The sequence below is a fragment of the Ornithorhynchus anatinus genome, chromosome 20 (genome assembly GCF_004115215.2).
Source record: "Ornithorhynchus anatinus isolate Pmale09 chromosome 20, mOrnAna1.pri.v4, whole genome shotgun sequence".
NCBI classification, from domain to species: Eukaryota; Metazoa; Chordata; class Mammalia; order Monotremata; family Ornithorhynchidae; genus Ornithorhynchus; species Ornithorhynchus anatinus.
In genome coordinates this window covers 21,781,444-21,794,209 of record NC_041747.1, presented here as the reverse complement: position 1 = coordinate 21,794,209, position 12,766 = coordinate 21,781,444, and the positions used below count along the sequence as shown (strand labels likewise).

Sequence of the window (12,766 nt, the reverse complement as noted above, 5' to 3'; positions counted from 1 at the left end):
ACCCACAATGTTTTAGCCAGTTCATTACTTGGGGAATAACACTGCTGAAGTAACTGCCATTTCTTAAATTGTGCTCTCCTTATTCCTTCCTGTGGTAGAGTTTATTAAGTTATGGTGCTCCCATCAACTTCAGAGAGCTCTGCTAGCAGTCAAGAATGGGCAGAGTCCCTGGAGGACCACAAAACTGTGGCAAAATGGAGAAAAGCACTGAATGCAGTGAACTGTAAATGCAACAGCCCAACACGAGCACAGTCTGAGAGGATTGAGGGCTCTGCATTGGTCTTTTCATGCACACTTAGAAAAAGTTCACCTTCAGTTGTATCCTTTTCAAACACCAAGATAATGAACTATATGAGAACGAGTGTGTGTGGAGAAGAAATGTATTATGTTTTTTAATTCTGTTATGTTCTCCTCAGTCCTTAGGACATTGTCTGCACCGCAGTAGCCTCTGAATAAATGCTACTGACTGATCATTTTGGCAAACAAGATTTTCCCTCTGTGCAAAATTATGGATGTACTGATGTATTTTTAATTTCTTCACCCTATTTCCCCACAACTGCATCACCCATGCACTTGAATAGTCAGTCACCCTTTAGCACTTAGTTACTGACTCCATTCTCCACCCCGAGAGCACTTATGAACCCCTCTTAAACTCTTGTGCTGCCCCCATCTGTAATTTATTTTAATTTCTGTCTATTCTGCTAGATTGTAAACTCTATGAGGGAAGGGATCGTGTCTGATAGCTTCAAATGCTTAGTTCAGTGCTCTGCTCAGGGTATGCACTCAAATACAATTGATGGACTGATTTACTGAAATCGAACCAGTTCAATGAAAAGGTTTCCATCTTGGCCATTTTTCACTTTCTGGACTCTTCTAAGCCAAAGCAATCGATTTGTTTCCTTTTCTCCGTTGGAAGGAGGAACTTCATTGTCTATTTAAAAGCAACTATGCAACTGTTCAATAGATTTCTCAACATTTCAAAACAAAATTTAAATTTTTATTGAGCAAGAAAAATCCATTCTTTCTTTGCAGTATTCTGCATCTAAACACTTTTAAATGGAACATTAAGAAAGGCATTCAAAGGTTTCAACTCTTGATGCCTATCAGCCATGACCAGTTTGAAAGCATTATTGTTGAATGCAAAATTATTTTTACAGTGCTTCCTCATTTGCGACTTGGAAAAGGAAAGAAACACACGACATACTCTAACCAAAATGGAAGCCATTACTTACTCATTTAGGATCAGATCCGGTGCAAAATACAGCATCTGGCCACTGACATGTTTATAAGATCTCCATCCCAATCCGAACACCATTAGACTCATCCACGAATATTGGATAAGAGTTATCTGATCATCAATATGTAAATTACGGAACCCTAAAATTCAAATAAAAAAATCAAAGGCTGATCTAAGTAAGCATCATTTCACTAAGCAAAAAATAATCATGAACAAAATTCCATGTTAATCCACAGGAAAAAAATAACCTCAAACAATAATTTATTGATGCTTGCAACTACTTCCAAAAGGAAGTAGGTGCACTTACTGTGTGCGGAGCACTGAGTGCTGAGACAGAATACACAGGTGGAAATCACACACTGGCAAGATATTGCAGGTAAGCAACTGCCCATTTCCCCCAAGTAATTATCTCATGCTCTTCATTCAGAGCCACCAACATGTGAATCTATTTGTTTTCTAACCTATTTGATATTAGAGGAATTTCTAATGTCAAGAAAATTATGCTGCACAGGTTTCATCTGCTTCTTTTATCCACTCTTCTAACTCTTCTTGGCCAAGTGGCTTAAGGATTTAATTCTTACTCTACTCTGTGAATAGTTGACTATAGCCAGGATTCTAAAAGAATCTCCCCCAAAACAAGATGTGGAGGAAAGAGCAGAAAGCTGGTGAGAAAACTCATGTTTAAAAATTATTCTATGTTAAGAGGGAAAATACAAGGGGCATCTCTAAAATGTTTGACCATGCCAAATCGGAAAGTAAATGTGGAACGTCAGCAATAGCACACAAATTTTGAAATGTCCATAATTCATTTGAATAAGAATAGAAAACAGTTTAGGTAAACTGGATTGAAAAGAAAGATATCTCCCTATTGGTTTACCAATGTCAACATCACATTTTTGAAAGTGGGTAGCAGACTAGGCTTCCCATGAGGTAACTAATTTTTGCCACAGGCTGCTGGGTCTCTATTTTTTCCTTTTTTTCCCCTAACACGAGGCTCAGTGCTTAGAGCAGTGCTTGGCACGTAGTAAGCACTTAAAAATACCATAATTATTAAGTATCATTATTATTATTATTAAATAGGAGAAACATTTCAGCAGGAAATTTTCCCATTAGAAAAATAGTATGGCCCGAACTAAACATTTCCATGAAACTATTTATAAAGGGAAACTGTTGTGTTAAAATCCTGGTTCCTACAACCATATGAATCGGTTTGTTCCCTGCTGATGTTGCTGATGTTGTGTAGAATGTTGGGTAGTTTGTAGGATGGTTTTTGTAAAGTGCTGTGCAGTTCCACTCTTCTTTCTTTTCCTCTATCATCCACAATCCCTTCGATGACTCTTAGCTGAGTTTCAATTTGTGCATCACTCTGGGTAATGAGTTACAGCAAAGAACAGTAATGAAACCATTTTTATCTTTTTATGAGCTTGTTAAATCTTGAATCACCATTGATAATCATCATTAACAATCTGCTATCTATGTAGATGCATAGACCAGTACTAATAAAATGAACTTTTACTAGTGACTATTTATGTAAAATTGTGCAATTTTAAATAGATGCTTTAACATAGTATAGTAGTACATTTTTTCTACACTATCATTCACTATTTTCCTGAAACAAAGGAGAACACTAAGATCGAATTCCCACTTAATGATAACAATCAGCTAAACACAGAACACGGAAGATAATAATCCAAATAAAAAGACTTCATGTAAAAAGTGATGAATGGACACTAATCGCTTAACCAACAGAGAAAAATGCTTTATCCTTCTAGGTTCTCTGACCTGTTAATTTCCTACCAAAGCACTGTTACAAGGTGTCCAGCCCCGAAGGATTTTACAGCAAAACTCTTAATGTGTACTAGTCAAGAGATGACCTAAAATGACTCCCTCTCATTTTTACTTCTGACACTGTGTAATGCCACGCTGCAATACAAACCTCTGTATATTTGAATCAGCAGTTGTGCTTGAGTAGAGAAACCCAGCTTTTGAATTACTCCCTTACTTCCTGTTATTACCTAATCTATTAAGGACTGCAAAATTGTTGAATTGTTGTATTGTAGTCTCCCAAGTGCTTAGAACAGTGGTCCACACAGTAAGCACTCAGTAAATATGACTGAATGAATGAATGATTCTTAGGAAGGTTAGGGAAGAGGATTCACAGATGCTCACGCAAGGGACTGTGGAAGTGAGCTCACAAACACACACACACACACACACACACACACACACACACACACACGGAAATGGTAGGTGACAAATGCCTGAGGCTGGGGTGGAGTGCGGTCAACAATGTCCATTCCTTGCTGAGCCAGAAAACAGAAGGGAGACAGTGTCCAGAGTCTAGTTGTGGGTCTAGCTGCCCACCAAGAAACAGAGCAGGGTGCCCCAAAAGCTTTTCCTTCCTAATTAGTCCTAAATCTAAGAGGAAAATGGCCTCTACATCGCTCTTCTGGAGTAGACACCTTGAAGCATAGAAGTTGGAACTGATAGAAATATCACTGGGAGAGTGTTAAAAAGTTAGTCCTGAATGTAACTAGCATGGCAAAAGTAAAGGCTTGAAATTTAGGAATCCAAACTTCAAAAATCAGCATCAGGCCAAAGAAACAGACAGGACTCTGCAGTAGCTGTTCAAGTTGAAAAATCAGGGGACAGTAATCAGGAGACCAGGCTAACTCTGCCACCGTCCTGCTGTGTAACCTTGGGCAAGTCATCTAACCTTTCCGGGGACTCAGTTTCCCTGGAATAGGCATACAATGGGCATACGATAGATGGTCAGCCCCGAGTTGGAAAGAAACTGTGTCCAATCTGATAACCTTGTCTCAACACTAGTGCTTGGCAAGTAATAATAATGCCTGTAATTATTATTATACACTCAGCCATTTATGTTAGTGTGCTGGCCACATAAGAAATTACTCACTGGGAGGATAAATCGTTTTTCCATTTACTTCAAAAAACCAGATGTATTTTATTGATTTTTAAGGATATCTATTTCTAGATCTTTTGACTAAAAAAACTTAATTGGCTGTGTGTTTGATGTCTTTGCATATCATAAATCGATGAGTCAATGGTATAATGCACTTACTATGTGCAGAGCACTGTTCTAAGGGTTTGGGAGATTACAACAGAGTTGGCAAACATCCCCAGCCTATAGTGAATTTACCGTCTAGAGGGGGAGACAGACATTAATAAAAATAATTTATAATGTTCAATTTATGGCTATGTACATAAATCATACTCACCCAAAAGGGTGAGATTTCATTTCATTTCATTTAGTTATATTCATTATGAAGTTTTCACTGCAATTTGAGTAGTGCACAGAGCAAAGATAATTTACCAAAACTACTTTATACCGGAAACAGTTCTTTTTTGATTACCTCTCTCCACAAATAAATTATCATTACCTGGCAATGATTTGGACCATTTGACCACAGAAAGAAGTTGCCTCTCGCCTAGCTGATTTAGACTGGTCAGCAAAGTGCTTGGCGTTTCGGGTTTCGTGTTGTCGTATCCTGCATAGATGACCTCCGGCTCAATGCTTATTAACAGGTTGATGAGTGGGGGAACAAACTGTATTTCTTGACTTGGCGAAAAGGAGAGCCTTTGGGCTAGACCTGGGCTTTCATTTGGTAGGCCCATTGGTTGTGGGAGAGCTACAGCATCTAATGCTCTCATAACTCGGACTTTATTGAATTTTTTAAACTTCCGACCTAAAAAAAAGCACAAGTACAATATCAAGTTTGACGGTGACATTGGCTGAATTTGTATAGGGAATCACAAAAGAAACCATCAAGCAAAAAACCGTTGTCTTTGAACTGACTGAAATTTGAATCGATTAGTAATCATAAAGGTAATGCTTGTTTAGGGCTTGCTAGATGTCAAGCATCATACTAAGCACGCGGGGTGAAGATGGGGGAAAACCATATCACAGTCCATGGCCCTCACAGCCTAAGGAGTGGGGGTGAAAAGGAGATTTTATCAGTTTCCTCATCTTACAAAATGGGGAGTCAATGCCTCTTCTCTCTCCTACTTAAATTGCAAGCCCCATTAGGGACAAGGACTTTGTCCAATCAGTTATCCTGTATCTACCTTAGTGCTTAGTACAGTGCTTGGCATATAGCAAGCACTTACCAAATACCACAAGTATTGGTGCTGCCATTTCCTGTCTAGAGGTCTGAATCCAATCGATCAGTCAATGGAAAAAAAAAAGGAAGCAACCTGAACAGCAAGAATTTTCACTCTTTTACCACATCATGATATAAAAATGGAGATTAGGCAATTTTTCTAGTAATCAGTGAATCAATCGATCCATCGAATGGTATTTATGGGGTGATTATTGTGTGCAGAGTTCTGTACTAAGCACTAGGGACAGTACAGTCAATCAATCAGAATAATGGAACACTTGTGCAGAGCACTGTACTAAGTGCTTGGGAGCATACAATACAATGGAATTAGCAGACACGTTCCCTGCCCATAATGAGCTTATATTCTAGAGGATACAATAGAGTTGGCAGACATGTTCTATTTCCGGGAAGCGCTTACAGTATAGATGGGGAGACGGACATTCAAATAAACTATGGTTATGTACATAAGTACTGTGGATCTGAATTGTACATTTCTAATGCTTAGTATAGTGCTCTGCACACAGTAAGCGCTCAATAAATATGATTGAATGAATGAATAATTGGATGCTCAAATAGTAATTTTCAAGAATCATGAATGTGGAAATAAATGGTAATGTTTAATAATAATGATGCATAAGGCTCAATATCAGTGTCAGTGCTATTTATTGAACACCTATTTTGGGTAATCCACTTGGTTGAGTGTCTGAGGATCATTTAATAAAGGTAAAGATCCAGTCGCTGATCCTGAGCAGTTCACATGCTAATGAGGGAGATAGGTATATATTCATTCATTTAGTCATATTTATTGAGCACTCATGGTGTGCAAAGCACCTTACTAAGCACTTGGGAAAGTACACTATAGTAATGAGCAGATACATTCCCTGCCCACAAAGAAGGTTGCCAATAGTTAAGGGTAAGACAGTAGACAAATAATCAAGATAAGTGACTGAAAAATAAACACATGGGATAGATACCTGAGTGATAAGGCAGCTGATAATTGGATGGTATGATGGGGTAGGCAGGATGTGGTTCAGTAAATGTCAGGTGGTTGGGGTATTTAATAATAATAATGATGGTATTTGTTAGGCGCTTACTATGTGCCAAGCACTGTTCTAAGCGCTGGGGGCCATACAAAGCAATCAGGTTGTCCCTTGCGGGGCTCAGAGTCAATCCCCATTTTACAGTTGAGGTAACTGAGGCACAGAGAAATTAAGTGGCTTGCCAAAGTCACACAGCAGACAAGTGGCAGAGCCAGGATTAGAACCCATGTCCTCTGACTTCCAAACCTGGACTCTTTCCACTATTTCTTAGAAGAGCTAATTTTGACCTCTCTGCTCATCAGATACCAAAGCAAAACCAACACAGGAAGACTGATTTCACCCCCTTCCACCTTCCTCCAAGGTAAGGGGGAAGGGGCTTCAGAAAAGTTCACTGAAAGCTCTTGGAGAGATCATTTTAGTGACCCTGAGCAACCTCAAACTGGGTAAAACCTATATTGAATCCATTATCAGGGTGGAGACAGAGTGGATCAGTAAACAGTCACTAAGGTCAAATGTGCAATGTCTGAAAAGAGATTGGTTAAAATTAGGCATCAGATGTAGGGGTGGGTGAAAACCTGCTTGTCAGAGATTGGTTTGAGGGGCATTTTTACATTAGAAACATACAGTCTCGCTTATGTAAGGCCAACTATGGATACGTCAATAAGTAAATTGGTCAGTCTGCCATTGTGTTCTGGCAGTTTCTCCAGTACTTTCTCCAGTACGTTCCAGGCAGGGAACGTGACTACCAACTCTGGCTTTGTACTCTCCCTAGCCCTTAGTACAGTGTTCTGCACAGAGTAAGTGCTCCATAAATGCCATTGATTAATTATGCCTGGACTGCAAGCTAGGACAGTTTTATTCATTTCATGTTAAGAAGTAATGTTTGAAAACCCAAGAAACATAAAAGAGAAGCAGCGTGGCTTAGGAGAAGCAGCGTGGCTCAGTGGAAAGAGCACGGGCTTTGGAGTCAGGGCTCATGAGTTCGAATCCCAGCTCTGCCACTTGTCGGCTGTGTGACTGTGGGCAAGTCACTTAACTTCTCCGTGCCTCAGTTCCCTCATCTGTAAAATGGGGATTAAGACTGTGAGCCCCACGTGGGACAACTTGATTCCCCTATGTCTACCCCAGCGCTTAGAACAGTGCTCGGCACATAGTAAGCGCTTAACAAATACCAACATTATTATTATAAAAGCATGCATTATAGTACACCTCTGGTCTTGTATTCAACAAGCTATAAAATTGTCTTGGGTTTGCTAGAAAGTTAGCTAGTAACTTTTCTCTACGGAAGAATACACACTACAAGACAGGTAAAAAGTTAATGGACCACTTTACGGAGTCAGCTCAGCATTACAGATTATCGATGCAGAATCTCTGAAGGCTGAGGACACAAAAAGATTGTACCAGGCAGACTTTCAAAGCTCAAAGCTGTCACAGTTTTGTAAACTCGGCCACACGCTTGTCAGCAGAGCACTGACAAAAAAAACCCAACCACCTAGAATAAAAAAAAACAAGCTCTAGAGCACCCACCCCCACATCTAACTTTTCTTGGGGTTGTGAGACTTGGACATGCTACAGTCCTAAATTTCATTTCCCTCTATTTTTGGAGCAGAAAAATCAATATCATATAAAAGACATAATCAACACTTGTCTTGTCTTATGCTGTTGAGTGGTCTCCAACCCATAGCGACGCCATGGACACATCTCTCCCAGAATGTTCCAGCTTCATCTGCAATAAACACTAAATAAAGGTAATTGGATTGTAAACCCTGGAGGCCAGGGATCATGCATTTTATTTCTATTGTATTCTCCCAAGAACTTAGTAAAGTGCTCTGCACTCAAAGGAAGTTCAATAAATAGGACTGATAGTGATTATGATGATAGCCACCCCTGCTAGCAATCTACGCAGAGGAGTCAGTGAAAGATGATTACCCACGTACCCACCAAGAGGAGAGACCAAATGGTGCTTCTGCAAGAAAAGTGGACAGAAGCCACACCTTAGCAATTTCTTGGCTGTGCCTGCCTGGAACTAATTGAACACGTGCAGGAGATAAAAAACATTGGGTCATGATTCAACCATCCTCCTTGACCTCCAGTGACTCCCATCCTCCAGTCATTTAGACCAAATAGGTTGAATGATCCTGTTGGCTTGGCCCTGTGGATTCATTTCCGCATATGGGCACTGGTGTACAATCAGCCTAATGATGGAGTGCTGGGCAACAGCAGGAAGAAGAGGGATAGCCCGGTGTGCAACAATCAGAAGTGGGGTGGGTCAATTTCAGGAAAAACAGTCAGAGGCCAAAAAAATTAAAATAAAGCAGAGCTCCCAGAATGGGCTCTAACAACAGTAGCTACGGCTACAGAAGTTTTTATTTATTTGATAAGAAGAGACTATCAAGGGCTCAAAGCATGTAAAATCTTACTGAAAACAGACCAAAATCCAAGTCTGGTATGCGGAAGTGACATTGCTTGAGACCAGTCTTTGTAACTTTAAAATGGAACCATAGCAAAATGCAAACATGAGAAATTGGAAGGTGTCATTATGAGCCAGAAGTTCTCTAACAGTTTCTGCTAAAGCATCCCAGGGGTACAGCAACCTAATTCCCCACTCCCACACAAATAAATTTAAGCTGAATCCCACCATCGAGCAATGCAAAATAATTCCTGAAGAAAATAATTAGTATCAATATCAGGACATCAATACATATGATATCAATATCAGCTTATGGGAGGCTGCGGTGGTCTCAGATGTGTGTTTGCATCTGTCCTCCATTAAATCGTATTTATTGAGTGCTTACTGTGTGCAAAGCACTATACTAAGCACTTGGGAGAGTACAATATAACAATAAACAGGCACAGTCCCTTCCCACAGGGAGTTTACAGTCTAGAGCGGGGAGACAGACATTGTAAGTTTGTTATGGGCAGGGAACTTGTCTGCTAATTCTGTTGTATCGCACTCTCCCAAGTGCTTAGTACAATGCTCTGCACATAGTAAGTGCTAAATCCATACCATTGGTGGATTTGCATATGAATGTGAGAAACAAGTGGCAACTAAGCAAGGGCCCAGTCTGAATCTGCTCAAAAAAGTGGGGAAGGATGGTTGGGAACCTAAGGACCTGTGCACAGGACCCATGGAGAAATAGGAGACAAATCTGGGAGATGAAGGGGAAGAATCAAAGAATTGTACTTATTGAGCACTTACTGTATGCCCAACACGGTACTAAGCCCTTGGGAGAGTACAATATAACAGAGTTGCTAGACCCGTCCCCTGCTCAAGTAAACTTAGTCTAGAAGGATAGACAGGCTTTAATATAAATAAAGAAATCACGGATATGAACATAAGTGCTGTGGGGCTGAGGGAGGCTGTGAATAAAAAGTACAAATCTAAGTGGAAGAGTGATGCAGAAGAAAGTGGGAGAAGAGGAAATGGCTTAAGTGAGGAAGGTCTCTTGGAGGAGATGTGATTTTAATAAGACTTTGAAGGTGGGATGAGTGATGGTCTGTCAGATGCAAGAGGCAGGACGTGGGGGAGGGGTCGGCAGTGAAGTAGATGAGATTGAGGTACAGTGAGTAGGTTGGCAGTACAGGAGCAAAGTGTGCGGGCTGGGTTGTGGCAGGAAATCAGGAAAGTAAGGCAGGATGGGGCAAGGTGATCAAGTGCTTTAAAGCCTATGGTAAGGAGGAAAGGTTTAAGAGGACAGCTCATCCAGTCAGACCAACCCATAAACTCATTTGTTGTAAAAGAAAAGAAAAAAAAGGGAATGAAATTTGCCTGTGTTTTTTAAAGCACTGGTCATCCTCTAACTGGTTGTCCCTCAAGACTCTGGCCTGGTTCCCCTTACCCTTCTCATTCTCATCATAGAGGATGACTCTCAAATCTAAAATCTTGCTAGCACCAACCTCTCATCTCCTCTGCAATCTTGTACTTAGTATGATGATGGGCACACACTGGTTATTCATAAAGCGCTACTGATTGACAGTGAATGAGCTGTGTACCCAGACAACCAGAGAAGGGGAAAATATTAGGGCATGCATATTTTTGAGAGTTTAAGTTCCTTGAGAACAGGAACTATGTGATGTTAATGGTCTTTCAAGTGCTTAGCAGACTGTGAAGAATGATCAATTAGAATTCAACAGAGAGAGCTGATTCTATTTGAGACAAAGTATTGTGAACCTGTGAGTTGAAGAGATAAAAGTGAAATGAATAAAATAACCTGCAAATAGTGAATGTGGAGTTTGCCCAGAGGGTAGACTGTATGTTTTCAATCAGTCAGTGGTATTTACTTAGTACTTACTGTGTCCAGAGCACTGTACTAAGCATTTGGAAGAGTACAGTACAACAGAGATGGTAGACACTTTCCCTGTTCACAACAAGCTTACAGGGGCCCCATGCCATTTCTAGATCTTTATAGCTCAAGCTATACCTATTTGCTACCCTAACAAAATCATTTTGAAGAATAAATGATAATAAAAACAGCCCATATGTATTTGGGCAACCCAATATACCAACAGTAGTTGTATTTTTCTTTAAACAAATAACTTTCTTTTAATAAGAATTCAATTTCCTCCCCATTTCCGTATCTTACAACTGGGTGAGAATGTCAAACTTTTAATACTTTCCACTAGTAACTTTTAAGCTTGACAGATTTTTTCTTCCACGTGAAAAACCCTTCTCTTCAGGAGTTTAATATAGCAGTTGAAATTTTATCTACCTTCGAGCATCAGGGAAGACATTTTTCTTCAGAATCTAAGAAGCTTTCATCTTATGGCTGAAGTGTAGAGCCAGATATGCAAATTCCAGCATAAAACACTTTTTTAATGCTAGGATCCTAATTCTAATGAACGATTCCGTTTTCACTAGAAGTTTTATAAAAAGTATTCAGTCCATACCAAATATAAAAGGCAATAGAGCGACCCATTTCTGGGGAAAAAGCCCAGATATTTCTTCTTTCTGAAACACGCTAGCATAACAATCACTTCCTCAAAGTAACCAGGAACATCAGAAATTAATTTTGACTGAGAAAAAAATAATAACTTTAACATGAGATTCTAGGAGAAACTGAGGCACAAGAATAAAAGATGAGCATGCTCATCTCTTAACACCAAATATCTTCAAAGAAACAGGAAAACAAAGTAGCAAGCTTGAAAATTTAAGCATTGATAAGGGAAACAAAGATAAAAATATGAATATCACTCTATTTTGTATACAGTTTATACTTTCAAGTCATTTACTCTCATCAGCCTTAACTTACCTTTTCTCTTTTCCCTACCAATCTTGCAAAATAGTAGGCAAACAAATCACAGACCTGCATGCCGGTGGAGGGAGTTGGCAGTCCTCCATCGTTGACTGGAAGAAGCAGGATTTCCACATCATTCTCACGGAAAAGAGCAGCTCTTTCCAGGGATAATGCTACTCTCCCCAATCCAGGAAAAGGGGAGAAAATGATCCCTGAAAATAGTTCGCTTCCTCACAGACTCGTTGGCCAGCCACAACCAACTGGTCACTCATCTGAGCAGTAAGAAATCAGTGAATGAAATCTCCGGTCTTGCTTCTGGCAGTGTCAGGTGTCAGCTGTCTCCTTTAGTCAACCGCGCTCCCCACCAGAAAACTGGCCAGGCACCCCATTAACAAGGGGGCACAGAGCAAGACCTGACTGGATGCCGACACTGGCTCGGAGCAAGTTGGCTCTGGAAAGGTTTTTGTTGCAATGGAAAACCGCTTCCAAAGCGGTGGCAGCCTAGCATTGGCTTTGCGATCGAAATGTCTCTCGTCAAAACATTCACTTGGAGTCCGAGAGGAATCGACGATTGCTTAATGTCCCAACGCCTGGATCTAGTGTGGTCTTTGACAGTGCTGTAACTATCAGTATGTATGACCCGATGGTGGACCATTCTGATGATGACGAGGACTGCAGTCTTAGAGGACTTAGAGAATGCCATCCAAGGGTTTCCCTCAGAAGGACAAGCTCATAATTCTAGGCAACTTTAAGGGCAGAGTTGCCTGCCATTTCGAGGCCTCATCCATTGTCTTAGGCAGGTGTGGTTTAAGCACGGCTAACACATTCTTGATAAGTATGCTAGGAATCCAGCTGCTTATGTCAAATGCTGTCATCAAATTGGGCAGCATTGTGAATGACAGAATGTCATGGTCACCTGTTCTATGTCTGATCACCATCTTGTGGCCAGAATCATTCTGGTACCATCTCAACATCATTACTGAAAGCCTCTTAGGGAGAAGTTCAATATGAGAGCCTGTCTCTGGCTACCAAAAACCACAAGCTCGTCACCAGTGTGGATCAAGTTCTCGACTGATTCTTGTATGGCAACAGCGCAGATTCAGTACAGATCTTGAGTCTGGTCCGTTTTGGGGG

General features: G+C 40.4%; 1 protein-coding gene across 1 annotated transcript in view; it reads right to left on the bottom strand.

Annotated features, from left to right (window-relative positions):
- The window catches only part of PGR (progesterone receptor), a 33,512-nt gene that overhangs the window by 4,026 nt on the left and 16,720 nt on the right, over nt 1-12,766 (bottom strand). The window contains exons 4-5 of the mRNA XM_039914917.1: nt 4,639-4,944; nt 1,233-1,377 (exon numbers count right to left, since the gene is read on the bottom strand). Coding sequence (XP_039770851.1) covers nt 1,233-1,377; nt 4,639-4,944 — 451 coding nt within the window. The remainder of the gene's footprint in view (nt 1-1,232; nt 1,378-4,638; nt 4,945-12,766) is intronic.